The sequence below is a fragment of the Thamnophis elegans genome, chromosome 7, assembly GCF_009769535.1.
Source record: "Thamnophis elegans isolate rThaEle1 chromosome 7, rThaEle1.pri, whole genome shotgun sequence".
Classification (NCBI taxonomy): domain Eukaryota; kingdom Metazoa; phylum Chordata; class Lepidosauria; order Squamata; family Colubridae; genus Thamnophis; species Thamnophis elegans.
This window is the reverse complement of record NC_045547.1, coordinates 61,470,600-61,496,363: the sequence shown is the minus strand read 5'-3', so window position 1 is coordinate 61,496,363 and position 25,764 is coordinate 61,470,600. Positions and strand designations below refer to the sequence as shown.

At 38.6% G+C, this 25,764-nt stretch overlaps 1 protein-coding gene across 9 annotated transcripts in view; it reads left to right on the top strand.

Moving 5' to 3' along the window:
* The window catches only part of CADPS2 (calcium dependent secretion activator 2), a 387,307-nt gene that overhangs the window by 62,008 nt on the left and 299,535 nt on the right, over window positions 1-25,764 (top strand). For 8 of the 9 annotated variants that reach the window (XM_032220716.1, XM_032220714.1, XM_032220712.1 and 5 more), the window contains exon 2: window positions 19,592-19,705. In XM_032220716.1, coding sequence (XP_032076607.1) covers window positions 19,592-19,705 — 114 coding nt within the window. Of the gene's footprint in view, window positions 1-7,353; window positions 7,359-10,881; window positions 10,887-17,243; window positions 17,247-19,591; window positions 19,706-25,764 lie in introns of those variants that run through there. The other variant, XM_032220715.1, reaches the window with a different exon arrangement.

The window sequence follows — 25,764 nt, the reverse complement described above, 5'->3', positions numbered from 1 at the left end:
CACTTGGGAGATCTTGCTGCTGAACAAGCATATTATATATAAAGTATAATGAATAAAAGATTATCTTCATCTTAAAACTCCATTGAAAGGGGAAAACATCTTAGAGATTCAAACTGTATGAATTTGAACTTCCGTGTGGGCTGGTAGAGTACATTTAGAATTGAAAGGGAGATTATCTTTGGTAAAATTGTTTTGCTATTTTGCAAACCTTTGCATCAAGTCTAAATAATATCTTTAAAAATTAGCATTTTTAATATAATATCTGCCTATATATATATATATATATGCCTAATATATATGCCTAATGGCTAAGAAGTCTGCCTAGTATGTAATATAGCCCAGGTTCAAATCCCAGTAAGGGTATGGCTAGCTGATGAGAGCTAAATAGCTTGAAATAGATCTATACTAGTCTCCCTTTATTTATTTATCAGCACAAATAAAAAAAACACGTATATATATATATATATATATATATATATATATATATGTATGTATGTATGTATGTATGTATGTATATGTATATGTATATGTATATGTATATGTATATGTATATGTATATGTATATGTATATGTATATGTATATGTATATGTATATGTATGTATGTATGTATTTATACGTACTTATGTACATAGATACTAAAATCACAAATTATACATATTTTTACACATAAACATAAAAAGAATTGGTGTATGATGAACAAGATTTGGATGTAATGCATTCTTATTTCTATAGGGCAACATTATGTTTGTTTTAATAAAAACTTTTCTTTTACTTCCATTGACTAATAGTTTTCTGGGTTACACAATTGAAATGCAGGTTGAGGATCATTTGAAGAACAGAATAATAATCAGCAACTGAAATAAATCTCCAACTAGAATATAATTAACCTAGAATAAAAACTTGTCTATTTTTTGGTGACCTTCTGCACAGGTTTTTACTCCTATTTGAAAGATTAAGATTGTATCAATGAAATAGTCATGCTGTGTTCTTGAAGACCACATTTATGCTGTTTAGAGAAGTTCTTCTTTTGCATGTAATTATTTCCCTTAATTAATTGCTGGCCACAAAAATAATTACATGCTTTCCTTATTTTCCTATACTAAAACGTGCAATTGCATCCTCATTTTATTTATTAAAGTTACAATACAAACCAAAAGATTAATAAAAAGTTACACTAGGGAAAAAAACTGAGAAAAACAGCAGGTTAAATAGTGAATATAAAGAAAAAGAAGAGGAAAGTAAAATGGTGAAATAGTTGTAATTGTCAATATATCAAAAATTAAGGATCTGTAGAGTACATGAGTCAGACTACGAGCCAGACCCTTTAGTTATGATTGCTGATACAGAAGTTCACAACTTTTGTAGACACTTCTCTAGACTGGTTGTTTATTAGGAAATGCACAATTCTGATTGGGGCCAAGAGAAGCATCTAATTAGAGAAAGCACTATTGTAGGTGTGGTACAATGAATATTCTAAAAAACCTTTATGATTGATTCAGTGTCTGTAACTAAATATGCACAGAAGCGTTCTTGTTGAAGGATGCTATGAAATTTTCCTTCCCTCATTTTTGAAGGTAAGAGGTTAAATCTTGCCAAAGTAAATGTCTTTTTATGTGGGACTGAGAGATAAATATATTGAACTATATTTTATTTTGTGAACAATTGTCTGGGTGCTGGTTCCTAAGTCAGAACTCATTTTCTTTCAATATTGTTTCTCGGAACTGAAACTCTCTTCTTAAAAGGGGAATGAACAGAGCTTGTAACACCTCTTGTATGGTCTAATGACTATCAATTTTCCTCTACCTTATGTCTCCAAATGTTAAAGGTTTCAATTCCTATAATTCCTAGCCTTAAGAGTCAGATTCCCGCTGATTGATTATTTAGTCCAATCTATCCAACGGTGCTACTTTAAATAAAATAGTCCTTTTGACATGAATTCTAAAATTTCAAGCTTCCAAATTGCTGTAGAAATGGACTTTAAATTTTGCAAGTTGATGATCCATTTTCTAAATTCTGAGCTGTCACGGCATTTTTTTAGTTCCCTATTAACCTATACCGCTATCATATAAAAACATTTTGGGTTCTATTGTAGCGATGCTCTACTTTTCCATCATTCTGGGAAAATAACTGTTTTGTTTATCTATGTTATTAAAGAGTATTCTTTGGATGCCATAACAGCCTTAATTTAATTTAATGCTTGAGGGGCTAACTTTTTAAAGGGGATCCACAAAATTTTTGCCACCTCTTTCAATAACTATAAATTCACCTCATCTGAAGTAGTAGGCCAGTTGCAGGATGAATGAATATCTCACATAATACAGACACATTTATGGTCCAAAGAGTAGAACAAGAGGATAGACAGAGGAATAGTGTATTTCCTTGCATCTCATACCTATTGTAGTCTCTCTACTTTATAGTCTGAGTAACATGTTTCAGGAGTCAATAATTTTGAGATGATTGAGAGTCAGTTTGCTCCAATGATTGAGGCACCAGGAAATGTGAATTCTAGTCCCATCGTAGGCCTGAAAGCCAGCTCTGAGTGACTTTAGGCTAGTCATTCTCAGTCCAATTCATTTCACAGGGTTGTTGTTGTAGGGAAAATAAAAAGAAAAATGAGTGTTGGGTATGTTTGCTGCCTGGATTTTTTTGTAAAAACAATAAGGCAGGCTGTAAATAAAGATGTATGATTGTAATCTCGTGTTAGCAACATCTCATGAAAAGTAACATTTAAACTTTTTCTTTAAAAACCCCATCTCTCTTAAATTCTGAAATGGAGGTTGACAGGAAAACCATACTATATTGATTTAATCCTTTAAAAAAATAAACCATACCTGTTGCTTTGGTTGGGACAGCTTTTGATCATAAGAGATGATTGAAATTTATCTTTTAAAAATTTCTCAGGAGTCCCTCCTGACTTTTATACATTTGTTGTTTACTATCTCTCAAAGAGGAGACAGGCTTGCTGCCTTTTAGTCTTAGGAGTTCAAGTCCATGCTTTAAAAAACAAAGGCAGTTTAGAGACCTTCACTGATGGAGGAGTTCTGCAGCTTCTTCACACTGGAATGCTCTGCACAGGTGTGTGTGTGTGCAGAGAATTTGCCTGACCTCTTGGATTTAGAGAACTATTTTAGGCTTCCAGGTGTTATTAGCAGCTAATTTGTAGGTGTCAGCTCCCCGTGGACTAGAGAACAGCCAAATGCCTAGGCATCGATATCAAATGCTTAAGTCCCCATTGAATGTTCTCTGTAGAGCGTATTTTAGGACAATTACTAGCTATTTTATTTTTGGAGGAGGACAATTTTGAAAGGGTTTTTAAGGAGCTTTTTGAAAAACTGCAGCTAATGACCCAGGAGAAAGAATGAGGGCCGGTATAGAGTGAGCCTGGAAGCCTAGCTTTTGATGTTTGAAATACATTTCCTTTCTCCTCACCTGCCTAAAGGTTGTGCCTTTAGAGAAGGGAACAACATGTTCCATCCCATCCATGAAGAGACTTTAGATTTTTGAGTTGGAAAAAAATCATATCTGTATGAAATTTGCTGTTTCCACCACCAATCCAAATTATACCTCTGTTGACTATTTGGTAATGGATGACAAGGTAATGGATGACAAAGCCTAATGGATATTATGTGTCTTGAGGCTGTCCTTGGGGGTAGTATTAGAATAAAAGGCAAAGTGCCACTTTTATGACTTAAGATTATTGTTTCACTTAAGACTGGCAATGAGGTAAATAGAACTTTATGGGAACATAACAGAAAAAATGTTGCTAGTCTATGCTTGAATAATGGTTAGATGCAAGTATGAAAAGGCCCTAAGTGTTGTCGAGAAGTTGCTATAGTATTGCATACTAATGGAAATGTGCTTTCCTTGCTGTATTCTTAAAGAACCTTTATTGTACTACAGACGTACTGTAGTTTCCATTAACTATGTAATTGCCATGTTCTTATCTCTGAATGAATTGTAAAATAGAGTCAGCCTGTATTTCTATTTGTTCTTAATTTGCTTTGATATATTTTTGGGGGTTGTTAAGAAGGAAAAAAACTTGAACTTATTATAATGGACTTTGTTTTAATGTTTGTATTTGTTTTGAAGCATGCTTGGCTTTATTATTTTTGTTGTGAACGCGGTAGGCTCAGTCAACATCCCCATTCCCATCAATAAGAGTTGGTTGTTTCTTACAAACAGACTATGTCAGTCTCTCCCTCTGGAAGATGAGATGTTTTGATATTTTTCAAGGAAAGAATAGTACTCAAAAGAGAAAAGTGGATGAATAATTGTGGATGCAGGGTAGAAGTGAGTTGCTCCCGATTCAGCCCAGATCGGACAAACCAATAGTAGCAGTAGTGGGAGGCTCCACCCACCCACCTGGACACTTCTGCACATGTGCAGAAGCATCGCGAGCACACAGGGGAGTGTGTCCGAACCATTAGTAAAAATATTAGCAACCTACCACTGATGCAGGGTCTTCCATGTTCCCTTAGCCTAAGGAAAGATTTCGATCCTCCAAGCTCAGAAATGTTTAAATAGAGGATTATTTGCTTTTTGAAGTCTTCTGTATCTGCAGAAAGAGAGTAGATAAATACAGTATATTTAGACAGGAAGTTGCACTAGCTTTTGGTTAAAAAAAATCTGCTTTCTATACTGTGCCAATTATCAATGTCTCTGACTCTTGATATAAGTTATAGATTTGAATGTTGAATGGCAGCCTTTATCCATATGGATATGTTGCATGACGTTGTTTACTTTTGAATATTCTGGCATTGCGTAATATTTTGAATATTTTGCGATCTGTAATATTCTGGCATAGAGCACTTCATTTTCAACAGATTACTACAATTGTGTGGAGTGTCTGAAATGTGTTTTCTTTCAGATGCTTTTTAAACAAATATTCAAACAGCTATTTTGCACATTGTAGACTGCTTTATAGATCATCTTCTGCACTGGATGTTTGCATTTTAATATTCACAATAGAACAGATATTTGTTATTTTTTATAATTTTTTTAAAAAATGTTGATTTTACGTCTTGTGAGATTGATCTAGCTACCAAATAGAATGAGGAATAAAAGGCCAGATGCTCCTGTCACCTGCTGCTATCCTGTATGATCAGCAAGTTGTACTGCTATGTTAAAATATATCAGATTTTGCATTTTTAACAATGTTATACTGTGTTTCCACAAAAATATTTTCGGGGAGGTCTTATTATTTTTGAGGTGCAGGAGGCGTGAGCAATGTCACCTCATGGCTGCTGCTGTGTTGCAATATTTTTAGGGAGGGCTTATTTTCAGGGGAGGGCTTATTTTAGCACATGCGCTCAAAAGCCTGATTGGGCTTATTATCTCGGGCGGTCTTATTTTCAGGAAAACATGGTAGTTCGTATTTATTTTCATTGCCACATATACTTTCTCCAACATGTAGTAAAACATAAAAGTGTGATGGAGTGGAGTGCAGAGTTCAAAAGGGGAGGGGCCGTTTCCCAGAGAGCAGAGAGACAACAAAGCTTGGAATCTGGTATGGAGAAAAGATGTGAAGGCAGACTCTCCCTAGGAATTCAGAGAGTATATATAATAGTTATGCATATTGTTCCTTTAATCTGTCAAGGTTTCTGTCAATATGTAAACACAATAAAGAAACTATTTGAAGGTTACTCCACCTGTTATTCGTGGTCCTTACCATAAGCTAAACTCAAAATTCATTTCATTGAAAAATTGGGATAAATGCTGTTTGTGTCAAAGGTTTAGTTATTATGATAGAAAGATTTTAAAGCATTCATAAAAAGTATTTGTAGTATATTATCCCTTGTGTCTCTTAACTTTTCAATTTCTAGAAAGAATGTCAAAAATTAGTGTTTGTAGTGGGGAAAAAAATGAGATACTGTACTTTCATTCCAAGCGATACTGCATTTAGGAAGTAATCTATTTCTGGAAGACAGTAATACATTCTTTTATTTCAAACATTAAATGGGCTAGGTCCTTCCCACTCTGAGTAGCCCCAACTGTTCATGAAACATCTATGTTCATCAGCATTAATTATTTTTGTTATCAAATTAAATACATTGATATGTTTATTAACTATAACATCCTGGTTAATTCTCTTCTATACCTTTGTGGACTTACTCTGAATATATTTTCTCAACAAAATTAAAATGGGAAACCTTCTGTTTTCACTTGGGAAGATCAGTCTTTACTTTTCTTTATTTCTAAAAAAATTGCACAGGCCTTCCAGCTACATACTGCAGTTACCTTGAATGGTTCGTATTTTAGTTTTCTAACCACAAAATCAACTCACGTTACAATGCATCAATGCTGCCTTATAATATGTCTTGCCAAACTTCAGATCATTTTGCTGTTCAGTCATATCTGAAGATGTCACTTTTCCCTCCTGCTTGCAATCAAATGGTATCTAAGCTGCAAAAAAAATGCTCTTCATTTCCCCTGTTGATCAGTTGGCTGGAAGAAATGGGTTGTTTGGCAGCTGCCTTTGTCCAAGTGGTTGTGAGTTGCCCACCTGTAGTCCATTGGTTTGAAATATTCTTGTAAGAATAATTAGAAATTAGAACACCCATAGGGAAGCTTTTTTGGGGTTGCTACTGCAGAATGTGTGACTGCTCTTTATTTGCATTTTAAAGGCAGTAGTTTAATTGTGAAACAAATTGTATTTAAAGCTGTCCTAATCAAAGCTTATTTATTTGGCACAGTTTCTGCATGGAGACTTTTGATGCTATACCAGGAATTATTAATACCAAATCTGGAGTTGGTGATAGTTGGCTTAATGCAACAGTCCCCATGTCCTGCTTAAAAGTACTTCCAATTGTCTTGAAGTAATTCTGGGAAATGTCATGTAGGGAGGAGTTTACTTTTCTTATCAGGAAATGCAGAACTGTCTTCAGCCAATGTGTATTTGAGCGGATTAAGAATTCTCCTCATTGCATTCTTGATGTTCTCTGTTTTCATGCATTGATTACATTCTCTGTCCTGGTAATGAAATGTTGACAAAAAAATAACAAAACTCCATATAGACTCTACTGTTGGGGCTTCTTGCAATTCATTCTATCTTTAAATGCCTCAATATTTTGCACATGGGAACCTAAACTATAGGCCATTCCTCTTTATTCTATCTCTGTCTTTAGGCCTCTTGGTAGTGAAAACATAGTCCAACAAACCACCTATTCTGATTGATCTTCATGACTTCACTGTTGCCTCAGTGACATGGTTAAAGGGTGGAAACAATTCTTAAGTGCTAGTTCATGGGTGTTAAACTTACCATGCCATGTTGTTGTCATGTGACGATTCGTAATGGTTTTCCCCAGGGGTGGGTTTCTCACCCCGTTCCAACCGGTTCGGTTAGAATGGGGCCGGCGGCGTCCTCGTGCATGCGCGCAGTGCATGCATGCGTACTAGCATCTGTGCGATGCTCCAGCTGCTCCTGGAGGATCGCGCAGGCACTGTATGCGTCCTGTGCATGCGTGGAAGCGCAGAACTCGTCAAAACCGGGTAAGGACCGCGGGCGGGCGGGCGCGCCCTTCGCCGTTCCCGGAAGTTACTTACTTCCGGGTTCGCCAACCAATCGGTTCGCAGGGACCGCCGCGAACTGGTTGAAACCCACCCCTGGTTTTCCCATTCACATAGTTGGGGTAGGCATGGCCTGCACATGATGCATCCAGCCTGCAGGTTGCCGGTTTGACACCCCGTAGTCCCAAACGGATTTTGACCAGATGCCTAATTTAGCATATGAACGCTTTGATAGTTTGCTCCTAAATTCCTAATGATCATTCCAGGAATTTCATATGTGTTAAATAGTACTGTGGTCTAGCAGCATAGTACTGTAATGAAGTTATCTGCCTTTGAATTTTTTAAAAAGTAAGTTTAAGAGTAAGAACAAGCACTTCCATATAATAGTTGGAACAAAAGCAAATAATTAAGAAACCTACTGTCCAAAACTGGCAGATGAATGCAAGAATGATTATTACATGAATAAACCAATTATTGAAAGGTGTTTGGTGCTTCTGAGTTTGGTTGTTTTCTTGCAGACCTTTCATTAACATAACTAGGTAACATCATCAGTGCCAGTTTACTGTTAACTTGTTTAACAGTTCCCTAATTGGGGCATTGTTTACTTCTTGATTGTTGGTCTAATGTTAATCTTGGTGTTAATCTCTATTCATTTTGATTTTGATTGCTGGTGGGGTCTTTTTTTTCTTTTGGCTTTTTCATTGTCTCTTGACAATCATTGTTTCAACTGGGAAACTGTGAGCCTTCTAGACCAGGGGTCTCCAACCTTGGCAACTTTAAGCCTGGCAGATTTTAATTTCCAGAATTCCCCAGTCAGTAAACTGGCTGGAGAGTTCTGGGAATTGAATCTGCCAAGCTTAAAGTTGCCATGGTTGGAGACCCCTGGTCTAGACCAAGCCAAGTTCAAAAACACCAGTGAATTCCTGGAAGCCTGGCACTTGGACAAACCAAGCATCAACAAACACACAGAGATAAATAACAACATCATACATACCAGTCAAAAGAAACAATTAAAAGGCCCAAAAGGAAACAAAAGACCAAAACACTCAGATGAACAGAGATTAATACTCGTTTGCTTAGACCTAACGGGCACAGTTTTGCCAGACTAAAGCTATAACTTTTTAATTCACTAAGATATCGTAAGAGGTATCCTGAGCTTCTTCCGTCTTCCAGTTTGCACAGTCTCTTAATCCAGGTCCCTCTCTGGGAAAGCTCTGTATTGCAAAAACTCTCCTCCATTGTCGCTCCAGATGTACATTCCATTACAGTTTTGATGTTTTGTGAATTTATGTCTTTTTGTGTATTTTCTATTCTTTTTATTCTAAAGATTAGTCTTTCATGAGTTCTGATCTTAATTTTATTAATTTATTATTGATTGCAATTCTTAATAAATGAGCAAATTTTGAAATTGCACTGCTTAGCTCACTTTTTAGACTTTGTCTCTTGACAACCTAATTAATGTTATTGCTATTAGAACTAGGTCTAACTCTTGGTAGCACATTAATCATGAATAGTTACTAGGTACTACCTTGTCAAGGAAAGCAGGATAGGCGGGGGAGTGTGATATGTAGAGAATCTGTTACGAATTGCTGTAATTGGAGCATAAAAGAACTACACTCTTTGTTCTGGAAAAACAAGTTTGTTATTATAGCCATTAAATACACCATACTATAGCAAAAAGTTATTGAATGATCCTGTATTAAGTAAAAATCAGCACTCTTAAATTTGTGTTGGGATTAATGGCTTACAAATTGAAGATTTCACATAGCTAGATAGGCAGTCACTAAAGGCATAGGATCTTGGTTTTTAAGTAAGACTGTGAACCTGGAAAATCAAATGAGTGACATGACTATTTTTTTCTTGCAACAAGTAGCATTTCTGATAGAGGATGTTTGTACCTTAGGGTTAAGATGAGGAGTCCTTGGTGCTCTTTGACTTTATTGTTTTAGAATATAGAATAAAATAGTTGGAAGGGACCTTGGAGGTCTTCTAGTCCAACCCCCTTCTTAAGCATGAAACCCTACTCCACTTCAGACAAACGGTTATCCAACATCTCCTTAAAAACTTCTAGTGTTGGAGCATTCACAACTTCTGGAGGCAAGTTTTTCCATTGATTAATTGTTCTAACTGTCAGGAAATTTCTCCTTAGTACTAAGTTGCTTCTCACCTTGATTAGTTTGCAGCCATTGCTTCTTGTCCTGCCCTCAGGTGCTTTGGAGAATAGCTTGACTCCCTCTTCTTTGTGGCAGCCCCTGAGATATTGGAACACTGCTATCATGTCTCCCCTAGTCCTTCTTTTCATTAAACTAGACATACCCAGTTTCTGCAGCCATTCTTGATATGCTTTAGTCTCCAGTCCCCTAATCATCTTTGTTGCTCTTCTCTGCACTCGTTCTAGAGTCTCCACATCTTTTCTACACCATGGTGACCAAAACTGAATGCAGTATTCTAAGTGTGGCCTTACCAAGGCATTATAAAGTGGTATTAACACTTCACATGATCTTGATTCTATCCCTCTGTTTATGCAGCCTAGAACTATGTTTGCTTTTTTGGCAGCTGCTGCACACTGCTGGCTCATATTTAAATGGTTGTCCACTAGGATTCCATGATCCCTCTCACAGTTACTACTATTGAGCAAGGTATCACCTATACTGTACCTGTGCATTTTGTTTTTCTTGCCTAAATGTATAACCTTATTTTTTTCACCATTAAATTTTATTTTGTTGGAGGTTTGTCAAAATCCTTCTGCATCTTAAGCCTATCTTCTGAAGTGTTGGCTATTCCTGCCAGCTTGGTGCAAATTTGATGAGTTCCCCATTTATCCCCTCATCCAGATCATTGATAAAGATGTTGAAGAGTTCTGGACCTAAAACAGACCCTTGAGGTACTCTACTGCATACTTCCTCCATGTAGATGCAGTTCTATTGAGGACTACATTTTGAGTGTGATTGGTAATCCAGTTATGAATCCATCTGGTGATGATACTGTCTAACCCACATTTTTCTTACTTTATCAAATGCCTTACTGAAGTCCAAGTAAATCATATCGACAGTATTCCTCTGGTCCGCTAATTTTGTCATTTTGTCAAAGAAGGCAATAAGATTAGTCTGGCATGATCTGTTTTTGACAAACCCATGTTGGCTTTTGGTTATTACTTCGTTGGCTTCTAGGTGATTGCTGATTCATTGCTTGATTATCTTTTCCAGAATCTTCCCTGGTATTGAGGTCAGACTGATAGGTCTGTAGTTTCCTGGATCTGTTCCCCACCCCCCTTTTTTTTTGAAGATGGGAACTACATCAGCTCTTTTCCGGTCCTCTAGCAGTTCCCCACTGCTCCAGGATCTTTGAAAGATATAGTTCAGTGGTTCTGAGAGAGCAGGTTTTCTTGCTGATGTTTCATTATTAAAGTAGGTAACATCATCAGTGCACTGTAGCTTTTCTACATTGTGGTGAGAGCTAGTTTTTTAACAAGCCCAGCATAGTATATTTAGTTCTCTTCCCAATTTCACAATTGCCTTTAATTTGTTTGCTTCAGTTTAGATTAGATGGACCAGTCATAGTGCTAAATCATAACTCTGGTTTTCATCTGCTGTCAAATCTATCCATACAGTAATAAAGGGAAACTATTTTGGCCAGTTGTTTTTCTATCTTCCATGAAGCTTCTAGTGTAGACCAAACACCTCTCTTCTCAGTTAAACTTTCCTCTCTGAGCCTTGCAACTTAGTTAAGAATAGTGAATGTGTGCAAGTGTGACAGTAAAATTTGCTCAAGGCTAATCATTCGTTTTTAAACGATTAGACAAATGAGACCTGAAATTGGCATTCATTTACTTAATCATACTCTTATCTGGAAAGTATCCAACCCGGTTTTTTGTATTCTTCTGGTAGAACATTAAGACAGCATTCTATGGCTTGCACAATAGTAAGCATTTACTCCAGGGAAACAGCTGACACTAGCAGCCATGTTGTCTACATATAATTCTAAAAAAAAAAAAACGTCTTTAAATCAAATAGAAGAAATCTGGTGGCGTAAAAATAAAATAAATTATTAGCTCTAAATATAATCACAATGTTGTATACTAATTATTGGATTGGGATGGGGGAAGACCAAGGTTAAATCCACTGTCAGTCCCAGGAATTCATTGGGTGATTCTGAACCAGTTATTCTCAGTCTAGTCTACCTCCAGGGCTGTTGTCTTCTAACTTGGCTTGAGCATCTAGTGGCCAGGTAGGATATGAATTGAATACTTAAGTATGCAGCATATTAATAATTTAATAATATTTGCTTTTAGAAAAATGATTCAAAACCCACAAATATCTAATTAAAATTATCCATATTTCTTTTTTCTTACACTTCCCTTGTTCTTTTTTCCCATAAAGTTATTGCTGCTATGGATATTCCTTTCTTTCTTTTTTCTTTCTTTTACTTTCTATCTTGATAAATGTTCCTGTAATGTTAATAAAAGGTTTGTAATAAAACCTTACGGCATTGTTTTCTCTGTATCAAAATGAAGGAAATATTTGTCCTCATGCCCTCCATTGTGGCTTTTCTTCTTCTCACGATGGACAAGAAAAATAGTTATTCTGGCAAGTGTGATTCTGGTGTGAGAAGGGAAGGAGGAAGGAAGGGTTCTGGGCAGAAAACAATGAGCAATTATTAATCAAGAAAGGAGGCTGAGAAGATTGGCCAGGAAGTTCACTAGGGCAGTGGCAGCTGAGTTGACGGAGGAAGAATAGGAAGTGGCTGGGAAGATGAGGTAAGCAGCACTTTGGGGTAACAGCTGGGAAGAAGGGAGGGAGGATCCTGGGAAGATTGAGCAGGAAAGTAGGTGGATTGTGAAGATACTTTGTGAAAGCAATCACAATAGCTATTCTGTTCCCAACTCTGGCTTCTGCTTCAATCTACACTTCTTTGTTGATCTAAAAAAGATGTTTCAACAGTCCCCAAGTAGCCACCAATAATGATATATTTTAGACGTCCATGGTGATTCTTACAGCTAACATTCAGCAATAGAAAGGAAATCATTGGATGAAGCTTTTACTGTTCCTTCATTAAGGCTCTTAGCCTGTGCTGTGTTGTTTTATGTGTGCTTAGTTTCACCCAGTGGGTTACTTCAGTTATCTTAATTGTTTGAGCTATGTTTTTGTGTCTTAATATTTTAAGGCTACTTATAAAGTTGTCATCTGGTCAACTCATGAGACAGCTCCATTTATACTTGGATGAAGCTAAATCATGTTTCAGCTGGTAGGCATCTAACTTGCTTTTGTTTGCATGCAATATTCATTCTTATTGTGTATTTAATGCACAGGCAAGATCATCATATCAAGGAACAAGGAACATTCTGTGCACTGACTCAACTGTTTAAATCTAATCCCCTTTAAGGCATAGCAGGGCTGCAATGTTACTAATAACAGTGGTTTTTTACACTATATTTAGTATGCATGAATGGACATGGTTAACAGAGCACTGAAACTTATTCCCCACCCCACAAGCCCCGTATTATTATGCATACAGGTAGCCCTCAACTTACAACTGTTCATTTAGCAACTGTTCGAAGTTACAATAGCACTGAAAAAAGTGACCTTTCACATTTACAACTGTTTCAGCACCCCCAGGCTCACATGAGCAACATTTGGGTGTTTGGCAACTGGCATGTATTTTAAATGCTTGCAGCATCCTGGGTCATGTGATTGCCATTTGCAACCATCTAAACCAGGCTGTCAAACTGTTGGCCTGCGGGCCGGATATGTCATGTGCAGGTCACGCCCACCCTGACTCTGCACATGATCAAGTTTGACATCCTTGTTCTAAACCAGTGTTGGCAAACCTTTTTGGTACTCAGTGCTGAAACTGGAGCGCGCCAGTGCAGGAAAAAGTAAGAGCAGCTGCCTGGTGTGCATGCGCACACCGGGAAGATGATCCAGTTTCTGGCACACGGATGTGCACCGGCCACCTGGTCTTCCACTTTCTGGCATGCATGCACATGTGAAGACCAGCTGGCTGGTGCGTATGTGTGCGCTGGAAACCGGGAGATCATATTCCCAGCGTGCGCATGTGCACCAGGTGGCTGCTCTTCCATTTTCTGACACTCCGTGTGCATGAAGACCAGCTGGCTGGCATGCCAGAACCCAGAAGAACAACGGGTGATGGTTCACGTGCCCGGAGAGATGGCTCGGCGTGCCACTTCCAGCACAAGTGCCATAAATTCACCATCACAGTTCTAAATTGTATTTTGACAAGCAAAGTCAATTGGGGAAGCTGAATTTGCTTAACAACTGCATGAGTCACTTAACTGCACTGATTTGCTTAAGAGTCATGCCAAAATGACACGTGAAATTGAACACAGCCACCTTTCTTAAGAATGGAAAGTCTTGTCCCAATTGTGGTTATAAATTGAGGCCTACCTATTAGTAACATTTTATCTAGAAGCTTCATATAACATTTATTCTTACTCTTTGATTTCTGTTCATGTTACTTAGTGGATGAAAAAAAAACACAGGCTATACCTCTGGTTTTATTTTATTTTTAAATATGCTTTTGAGACCTGGAATTTATAGTTTACAAAAAAGGTTTTTTTAAAACAAGGTTTTCTACAAAGATGACTTTTGGGATGTCTTCCCACCTCAGAAGCCTTTTTTAGAAAAGAAATGGTGGCCTATGGTCAAATAATAACTTTTAATTTTGGTGACCCCACCCTCAAGTCTAAGGAAGAGTTAGAATTGGAAGGTCATGTCTATCATTGGTGTATGTACCATGTTTCTTTTGACCACTTGAAATAAGTGCTTGGCCTTATTTTTAGGGAAGTCTTATTATTTTTGAGGTGCAGGAGGCAGTGAGCATGGTCACCTCATGGCTGATGCTGTGTTGCAATATTTTTGGGGAGGGCTTATTTTCAAGGGAGGGCTTATTTAAGCACATGTGTACAAAGGCCCGATTGGGCTTATTATCTGCGGAAGTCTTATTTTTGGGGAAACAGGGTACTTGCAATTGAAAGAAAGATTTAAATTAGATTAAAACAATTATGAATTTGGCATTATTAAAATGAATTGGAAATCCTACTGTGCAGTAGTGATAGTATTATTGGTATGGTTTATAAAACATTATTGAAATTGAATTTGGAAACTGAATGTAAAAGCATTGTATGATTCCGTGGGCAAGGAATTTTGGATATAATTGCTTGAACAATGGGAGAATATGTGGGCTGTTTAAAATTTACATTAAATCATAATTTAAAAGAAAATTTCTATAAGATGATGTATCGCTGGTAACATCAGACAAGTTATCCATAATGTATAAAAGTATTTAAAATGAATGGTGAAAATGTAAATGTAAAGAAGGATCTTTTACCATTTATTGGTATTGGTATTGGTATTTTATTATTTGTATGCCGCCCTTCTCCGGGAGGACTCAGGGTGGCAAACAATTCAAAGGGGAAAAAAAGGGGGAACATAAAAGACAAAATACAAATAATAAAAGTAGACAACAATCGCACAACCATACATGTCGAGAGGGGAGGGAACTCATCACCCCCAGGCCTGCCGGCAAAGCCAGGTTTTGACGGCTTTTCGGAAGGCCTGGAGAGAGGTGAGGGTCCGAATCCCTGCGGGGAGTTCATTCCAGAGGGCCGGAGCTGCCACAGAGAAGGCCTTCCCCCGGGTAATAGCCAGGTGGCATTGGCTGGTAGATGGCACCCGGAGGAGGCCAACCCTGTGAGATCTAATGGGTCTGTGGGAGGTAATTGGCAGCAGGCGGTCTCTCAATTTATGATGGAGATGTGGTAAAGCAAAGAAATAATATGGCATAGAAATCACCACCCAGTCATTGGCACATCCTAATCACTAATCTGATCTCCAGATTAAAGGTAATATAATGTTGAAGAACCGAATGACAACGCAGAGGTGGGATTTGAGTTCCAAAGTGCTTTTGGGAACTGACAATGTTCTGCTGGAGAACCCATTTTACTGGAGTCAGGCCTAGAAAACCTAGAAGAACTTGGTCAAGAAATTAAGTGACAGAGCTGATTCTGAGACCCAAATGCCTATTTATAGAAGCCTTATAAAACAGTCCTGTGGGAAGAATTATGTCTCATTTTCATTGGTTACAGAAGAGTAGTTTTAACCATAATTAGAGTCATTTTCTTTGCAGATGGCCAGGTGTTCTGCAAGCCATTCAGCAAATAAATGTATCCATTTCAGCAATGAGATTTTTAAAATTTTGGTGGAATCTATCTAAAGCCTCTTCTCCATTTATGTTAATGAGAGCTTGTATTTTCAGATGCAGAGGAAAAGTGCTCAGAGTATTTGTGTGTGGGAGGGGCACAGGTACTACAATCTGAAGAACCTGTGGCCATCCATTCATAAACTGCTTACTGCTATGCCAGCTCTCCAATTAAAATTTAATGGATTTCATATTGGCTAGGACAGGTCCCTTAAAACATGCGACAAGCCTTGACTAAGCAGACTCAGCCCTGGTTAGTCTTTAAAGGGGGACTACTTGGGAAGAAACAAAACAAAAAACCACATTCATGACGAATGCAGTACAAAATGACTTCTGAATTATACCAAGAAAGCTGCAGAAATGTGCCCATGTAAGCCATGAGGTATTTAGCTCCGCCTGAGGGAGCTTTATTTTCATTGAAAGAAAAATTGCATGTGACAGGCCTTCTGTGCAAACATAGTGATACACAATTGATTGGGGGAGCCTAAGGGATGCATTTGGCTTCACAGTACAAAGTAAGCTTACTGGAAGATATAACTTTGATTAATAAAGTGCATATTAAATGGATTAAATATAAATATTAATCACAGTAAATTTAATTGTTTCACCTTCTGTCACACTAAAAATTATAATTTGGTAGCAATGTTTGAATAGGCCTTTGGAGGGAATTGTGTCTGTCTGTCTGTCTGTCTGTCTGTCTGTCTGTCTGTCTGTCTGTCTGTCTATCTATCTATCTATCTATCTATCTATCTATCTATCTATCTATCTATCTATCTATCATCTATTTAAAACAATATGTATCTGAAGAAACTGCAAAGATTTATAGACTAATTTATGCAAGGAAATATATTTAGCTGCTGGTTTTCTCCTGCAGTAAAATTAAAATTAGTAGATATGTTCCCAATATAGAGCAGTACTTTGGTACAGTGTTTTTCATGTTTGGAACTTTAGAATGTATGGACTTCAACTCCATTTTTAAGTCTGAGAGTTAAAATTGACACGTCTTAAAGTTGTGAAGTTTGAAAAACAGTGCTTTAGCGTATACATTTTTTGGTTAGTTTTTAATTTCATAATTTTGAATAATTTAAAGTGCACGCCTAGCAGGGAATACTGGGAGTTCAACTCTACACATCTTAAAGTTGCTAAAGTGAGAAATATTGTTCTATATTTTAGAAGAAGAATAAAAGCAACAAGTGATTGTTTAATAAAATTGTTTGATAACTGTCAACATGGATTGTTTTGTTGCCTTCAATACTGGATGGAAAAGGCCAATGCTATAGCTAGTTCTTAAGATTTTAATGTAAAAATGTAAATCATTAAGCTAATAGGTAAGTCAAACCGGTGACAATATCTAATCATAAAGCATTTCTGGGAACAATGAATCTATTTAACATACCGGTAATATGAGTGTGAGAAACAGTAATGAATTTCCATCAGCAAACAGTGCTGTTTGATTTTCGAAAGAAAAATATTTTCCTTGCTTAATCTGAGCTATTCACATTTTAGAGGAAATGGACAGAAGGTTTAGCATTTATTTGTCATGGTTTATTTCTGATGTGCTAAACATCAGAAAAATATTTTAATGACCAGATCCAAGATGACAGACACTCCGCCCCCCGCCCCCCCAAAAAATTACAAACTGATTAAAAATCTTGCTGCCATTTTAGCAACAGTTCCTTTAGGCCATCTGGTTCAAGAAACTTGGAAATATTTATGCAATTAACTTGTAGCGTTGTAATGAAACATTTATGTAGTGAGATTGGAAATTCCTTGAAGCAATTAAAACATATATTAACCTGTACATAATAGGGATTAATGTTAAAAATATGTTACACTGGTTTACCCTGATTCTAACCATGATATTTTAGTTGTAATTCTCATTTTACCGAACAGAAAGCAATACCTTCACCACATAAACTCTTCTATCTTAGTATTTAGACTAAGCAGAAATACAATTCTGGTTCCTGGTCAATAGCTAATAATATTTATAAGAAGAGACATTTTTATTTGGATTTTGGTGGAAAGTTATATGGTTTCTCAGTTCTGGATGACCTACTGCCATTGATATAGCTCAAATGGATAAATCAAGTTCTCTATTCTTTTTTAGGCCAGGTGTCCCACATCTGTTCTGAAGAGTCAAAAGTCCCTCTAGAAGAGATGTGGGATCATGGAAGAGTACCATAGAAGGGCGGAATAAAGGTTAGGTTTTCTTATAAATATCCCTAGGTCAATGAATGGCGCTGTGCCCGGCTGCAAAGGGGGTTTGCTGGGTGACTGCTTGTGAGCGTCGTCGCTTCATGGCTGTTGTGTTGCGCTGCTGCGACAGTGCAGCACAGCCATTCGCTTGTGAGGCTGTGTCCTGCTCTTTGGAAGCCCGCTCGCAAGAGAGCAGCTGCCCGGCAACCCCCCTCTTCAGCTGGGCACAGTGCTGCTCACCAACCTAGCGGTATCCCAAAGGCGCCAAGCAACATGATCACCTTTGCTTCCCCCCAGGTTCCCGTGGCTTGGCACCTTCGGGATACAGCTAGGTTGGTGAGCGGCGCTCTGCCTGGCTGGAGGTGGTGGGTTGTCCAAGGGGCTTATATGCGGGGGGGGCTTATATTTTTGCCCACCAGAAAAATGTGGCATGGCTGTATTATGAGGACATGCCATATTTTCGGGGAAACACGTTACTTTCTCCACTCCTTTTCAACATCTATATTAAATTGGTTTGTGAGATCATCCATCACCATGGGTTGAGGTATATATTGTATGCTGATGACATCCAAGATCTCCAATCTTAGTGACCCAAGTGATGTTGTGGCTGTCCTTTTGCAGTAACTGGAGACTATGGGGGCCTAGTTGGGGGACATCAGACTTTGACTGAACTCTGATAAGCCTGAATGGCTGGAGTACACAGGGCTTGTTATCTTTGACTCTAGATGGGGTGGCACAGCCCCAGAAAGACCTGGTGTGCAACTTGGAGGTTCTTCTAGATTTGCAACTCCTGTTCAAGGAACAGGTGGCAGTTGCGGCTAAAAGAGCCTTTGCATAATTTTGTGTTATGCACCAATTGCAGCCTTTCCTGGACCAGGATTCCCTATGCTCATTTGTTCAGTCCCTAGTCATCTCATAACTATTACTGTAATGCACTTTACATGGGGCTACCTTTGAAAAGCATTCTAAAGCTACAGCTTGTGCAGAGTGCAGCAGCTCGGGTGGTTTTGGGGGCTCCAAGAATGGCCCCTGTAACACCACTGCTCTGCAAGCTACATTGTTTACCAGTCTGCTTCCAGGTGCAATTCAAGGTGTTGATGATCACCTTTAAAGCTCATGGCATGGGCCCAGGTTACTTGAGGGTTCGTCTCACCCCACTGGTATTGATCTATACCACTTGGTCCAGCATGCTGTGGAACCCATCAGCCTAATTATTCTGACTGGCAGAGTCCAGAAAGAGGGTTTTCTCTGATGTTGCTCCTTCCCTCTTGAACATCTCCCCCCCCCCAGTGTGAGCTTGGCCCCAACCCTCCTATCTTTTCACAAGGGCCTAAAGATGTGCCTGTCAGCTTGAGAACCCAGTGCGGGAACAGGGCCATGGAGGTGGTTGATTGAGTAATAACAGATCCTACCTCCCTCCCCATTTCACCCTCACTCTCCCCTTGTGTCTTTGGTTTTAATGTTTGCTTTTAACTTTTTATGTTTTAACAGTAAGCCGCCCTGACATGGGGAACCAAGCAATAAATTTAGATAGATAGATAGATAGATAGATAGATAGATAGATAGATAGATAGATAGATAGATGATAGATAGATAGATAGATAGATAGGGAGGGAGAGAGGAATAAAGAGAAATGTGTGAATTTTGCTAACAATATTCTTCTTCCTTCAGCTGAACAAACAACAACTACAAGTGGTGAAAGAGCGGTTTCAGGCATTTCTAAATGGAGAGACGCAGATTGTGGCTGATGAAGCTTTTTGCAATGCGGTTCGAAGTTACTATGAAGTAAGTAAAATCTTTTTCTCTAGTGTATTTTTGTGTATGTGTGCGCTCACACGTGTTCATTTTCCATGAACCTTTATATTAGCTACTGTACCTAGTGAAAACATTTTAAATGATGTTTTTTAAATTAAAACCATTAAATTAGGGCTGTTTTCTTAAATCAAGGATTCTCTTTTAATATTTGGACTAAATAATCTTCTGCTTCTAGTATTAGGCTGATAGATGTTTGTCCAAACTTCTGGAATGAAGTCATTATCTACATCAAAGGTTGTTTCAATATTTGAAAAAAAAGAATAAGGAATTCTTCCTAGAATTATTAGTTAGCAACATCCCCCTTTGTTATTCTAACATGTGCAGCTAATGTAGATATATGGGAAATTGTGCTAATATGAAGGAGCCTCAGATAGCATTGCTTTTTCACATGCCTGTGTCCCAACCCAATATTGGTTGTCAGAAACCTTGTTGAGTTTTGCCTCTTAGAGACTGGATTAGGATCTGTTTGAACAAAGAATATTTTCCTTTTCCACAACTGGCAAAATATACGTTTCCTATCCAATTTCTTTTCAGTTATTTTATAATGGGACACAGACGTGTTCATGAAATCAGCCTTCTCTGAAGAACTATCTTTATTTCCAAGTTTGGTGTTTAGCAGAAGCCTTGACACGTGAATCCTGTGCTCATCACTTTTCTCCATAGTTTGTCCATGTGTGAAGGTGAAATAGCTTTGGTCTATCTTCTTCATGTCTGCTGGCTGGAACAACTCCCTAGAGATGAGAGACATGGACATACTCAGTTTGGAAATCATGTATTCATTAAAATGAATGTAATTCTTAAAACGTCAACACTTGTTTTTTCACAGAATGAGAAAATGTGAGATAGTTTTAACATATAGACAGGCATTATTCTACTAGACTTCAACAAATTATTGAAAATCTGGCATTGAGGCTTGTCACATTGGATCAGAGGAGTTATGCCAGCTGATTTATTCTAGCTTTTAGTAAAATGTACAGCTATGAAAGACATATAGAACCTTTTATCTTTCACATTTTATTTTGGTTTACATCTCTCTTCAAAGAGTACTTGTTTTACCCCTTTGTTTCCTAGTGCTTTGGCCCTTTATTATAGTTTTCAAGGAATGAGCTCCTTGAAGGGTTGCTGGGATTAATGTTTTAAAAGAGCTGGAGCTAAGGTTCAGAATGCTAGGGATATGTTTGCTACACTTTCAACAAGAGGAGCAGATGGGTAGGAAAGTAGAATGATCATGTATAGATGTTTCTTGGTTCTGCATCTTTGTTCTTAGTGCTGCTGAATTACAATTATAGTAGCAAGACCTTGATTAAAATTCAACCTGAAAATGAAGGTCACAGGAGAGCCTGAACTCTTTTCTTACCTTCCTTAGAAAATGTTATTGTGCACAATAAATGGCAAGGGATATCAAACAATTGTCCTAAAGTTTGTGAGGGAATCAATGAAATAAAAAAAAAAAACATTCCAGTCAATCCATTGTACTTGAATACTTGAATCTTCCAAATAGGTAATGAATTCTTCTACCCATGTTGGTCAGGACTGAAAAGTTTATGGAAGCAAGGCGAAGTATTTAATGAACTTTTGCTTTGCTTTCATAAACTTGCCAATCCCACCCCCAAAATAGAATTTTCAATTCGTCAGGCTGACAGATATGTACATCTGGTAATGTAGTAATTATTTCCAGATTTGGAATGAGAAGGAGGGCATGATGGCTCAGCAGTTAAAGATGCCGAGTTTGTCATCTGGAAAGCTGGCAGCCTGGGTTCGAGATCCAAATGCCGCATGACGGGGTGAGCTCCCCTTTGCCCCAGCTCTTGCCAACCTAGCAGTTTGAAAGCATGCAAATGCAAGTAGATAAATATGTACCACTTCAATAGGAAGATAACAGCGTTCGGTGCGCCTCGCTCTATAGTCATGCTGGCTACATGACCAGATAAGTGTCTTTGGACAATGCTGGCTCCCCCAGGTAGGAATAGAAATGAAGGTTATGAGATGTCTCTAGAGTCAGAAACAAGTGGAAAGGGAAAAGAAACATTTACCTTTTTTTTGGGGGGGGGGGGGTATTAGAGATGCCTGAAAACAAACAGTTGAAATAATCACTTAAAATATTTTTCCTATATACCTGGATATACCTGCCATAGGTTCGTTATGGCGCGTGGAGCCCTCTCTGCAGGCATGCGAATTGTTGCCCAGCTCAGCTCCACTGCGCAGCTCAGCACAGCTCCAGTTCAGCTCCCGCGGCCAACTGGTTTTCGGGTCTCTGCCGTGCATGTGGGAGATGCATGTGCATGTGTGGAGGCATGGGGGGTATGCGTGCCTGTGTGGGGGAGCGTGGAGGTGCAGCGCTCCTCCCCCATGGCACATTTTTGGTCCCAGGAGGTCCAAAATCAGTGGTGGGTTTCTATCAGTTTGGCCAAACCAGTAGTGGTTTGGTGGCCTGGGTCGCTGGAACTGGCAGCAACCCAGGCCTGCCATGCCCCCAACCAGTTCTATTGCCATGCGCATGCACATGCGCACACAACATGCATCAAGAGCATGTGGATGGTGCGGCCATGAGCAAAACGGCAGTACCATCTGCAGGAACCTACCCCTACCCAAAATGGGCCATGGGGGGGATGTCACATCTGTATGTGGGGAGGCTGGTGGGAGAGTGCGGGGGTCACGCGCACGGGGATGTTGCACATACATTGAATTATGGGTGTGGGCACACGCACACGTACTGTTGTGCTCACGTGTGTGCTTTCAGCATGCGAGGACAAAAAGATTAGCCATCACATGCTAAATAGGGAAGCATGACAAATAAGGAAATGAGTTGATGTGTCTGTGGCTAAAAGCCAAACAGAAATAATGGTCCAGAAGGGTTTAATTTATACAATCTAGGGAGAGGAATGAATGTGTTTTTGTAATAGCCTCTAACGGAAAACAAATTACCTTCTCTGAATAGTCTGTAGTGACAGCAGTGATATTTACTGGTAGGAGACTGGAGGCAGAGAGTGGTAACAAAGCTTTATTAGATTTACATTTTTTATGGTGGCACTTCACTGAAGGGCAGCGTGGGAAATCAGAATATTTTACAATTTAGTATTCTCTTTAGAATCTAAAGAAACAGTTGTAACTGTCAAAACAAATGTTCTTATTATTTCATATTCCCTTTTGGGGGCAAAATTAAGGCCTCACTGAACAAGAAAGGGATTGATTAAAAAAATAAATGCAGTCTGGAACAGAGGATTTGGTTTGTTTCCTTTTGATTGAGACAATCCTTAAAACATCATGGCTTGATAAATTAATGGCTTCCTCAACTTACATTGGATGCCACAAAGTCTGAAGCAATTTTGTTTACTCTGAAATAACTGCCTCCTTCAGGAGTTGGTCACACTGCCTGTTTTGCTGTGGGCACCAAAACCTTTAATTTACAAATTGGATATTTCACTTTAGCAAATACAAGCTCATGGTCTAGTCCAGTATTTCCCCATGTGGCTGGAGAATTCTGTGAGCTAAAATCCACACATCTTAAAATTGCCAAGGTTGAGAAATACTAGCTTTTCAGTGTAAAACTTCTCTTTCCCCCCTCACTTTACATACTTTGTGGAGTTTGCCAAAACTGCTTAATGGTGCCTTGCATGGTTAGGATACCAGCTTGACAAGTAGCAAGCCTGTGTTCAAGACCCATAGGGCAGGGTGAGCCCCCATCATTTGCTTCAGCTCGTGCCAGGGACATGAAAGGATCCCTCAACTGGACATCCCCCGAGCAATGGTAGTATCACCGACTAATCATTTTAACCTACAATAGCAATAGCACTTAGACTTATATACCGCTTTACAATGATTTACAGCCCTCTCTAAGTGGATTACAGAGTCAGCCTATTGATCCCAACAATCTGGGTCCTCATTTTACCGACCTCAGAAGGATAGAAGGCTGAGTCAACCCTGAGCTTGGTGCGATTCGATCTGAAAGGATCCCTCAACTGGACATCCCCCGAGCAATGGTAGTATCACCGACTAATCATTTTAACCTACAATAGCAATAGCACTTAGACTTATATACCGCTTACAATGATTTACAGCCCTCTCTAAGTGGATTACAGAGTCAGCCTATTGGTCCCAACAATCTGGGTCCTCATTTTACCGACCTCAGAAGGATAGAAGGCTTAGTCAACCCTGAGCTTGGTGCGATTCGATCTGAAAGGATCCCTCAACTGGACATCCCCCGAGCAATGGTAGTATCACTGACTAATCATTTTAACCTATAATAGCAATAGCACTTAGACTTATATACCGCTTACAATGATTTACAGTCCTCTCTAAGTGGATTACAGAGTCAGCCTATTGGTCCCAACAATCTGGGTCCTCATTTTACCGACCTCAGAAGGATAGAAGGCTGAGTCAACCCTGAGCTTGGTGCGATTTGATCTGAAAGGATCCCTCAACTGGACATCCCCCGAGCAATGGTAGTATCACCGACTAATCATTTTAACCTATAATAGCAATAGCACTTAGACTTATATACCGCTTACAATGATTTACAGCCCTCTCTAAGTGGATTACAGAGTCAGCCTATTGGTCCCAACAATCTGGGTCCTCATTTTACCGACCTCAGAAGGATAGAAGGCTGAGTCAACCCTGAGCTTGGTGCGATTCGATCTGCAAACTGCTGGCAGTCAGTGATCAGCAGAAGTAGCCATCAGTACTGTACTCTAACCACTGCGACACCGTGCCTTGGTGCTTCTGACATGAGTGTGATGTGATTATTTTATTAAATTTGTTTGCCTCTAATCTCCACAAAGTCAACATTATATGTGTGTGTGTGTGTGTGTGTTTCCCATCGGGGTGCTTAATAAAAACTGCCTCTTTCCTTTTCCTTTTAGAAAAAACTTACTTTGAGGGGGAAAGGATATTTAATTCCGTATTGTGCACATTTTCTCTCTTTCTCTGTCCTTCATACTTTGCAGAAGATCCTTTTATTATAGCAGCTCACAAAATCTTATACCCTCTTTTCTTTGGAGTGGCTTTATTTTTTCAAGGAGACAAAGTAACTTTGCACATGATTAATATAATAAGCACAGAGTCCTGGGATGATGTTGAACATATTTACTGTTGCTGGTAGCATCTCTCAGCAAATGGGACTCTTCATGAGTTTGTCAAAAGGCTGACCTTTAACCATAGCAGTCATTAATAAATTATCAAACAGTGAAAATACAGAGCTGATTTGGATCAGCAGTAGCATGGAATTCTTTGATATGGGGAACATTTAGGTTAGGCAGATTATTTAGGTTTAGGGGGGAAATCCAGTTTATCTGCAGGACTGCTTTTCCCTAAGGACATCTACCTGTCCTATGAGGTCAGACACTTCTAGACCTTTCCCCTAAATACTGCCATGTGATGAGAGCTAGGAAGTGTGCCTTTTCCATGGCAGCCCTACAGCACACTCTGCCCCCCCCCCCCAAAGTTTCGGAAGCCTCCATCCCCCCGGCCTCCTGTAAAACCTTTGAAGACATAGCTTTTACCCCAAGCTTGGGATAAGATTGGATAACTGTATATTAAAAGTTTGACTTTGTGCCAAGTTTTTGTTCTTTTTTTTAATGATTTTTAATGAAGTTTTCATTTGCTTGCTTCTATTACCCTGCAAGACTGCTTTCTTCCAGACATATTTAAAGTATGTTGTATAATTGAAACATATTCTGTTTTCCCAAACTTACTTTCAGGTGCTGTGACTATTGGCCATTTTGTGCTATTTCACTTTTATTGTATGAAGACTACATAGTATTGAAGGCTTAGGAAGCAAAACAGCAGTTAAGACTGCACCATATATTCTGCTAAATGTCTCTGCAAGCATTATCATAGAGTAATTATTTTTATTGCTTTAATTGGTTTTTTTTAAAAAAAAAAAATCTCTTAACAGGAGCCATCATTACGGGCCTCTATGCTCTGCACAGTAAATATTTTTATAGTATTTTGTTCTTAATTTTTTTGGAAGCTGCCAAGAATCACCTTTAATGGAAGATTTTCCTTATATTGTTTTAGTTTCTATAGTGGTT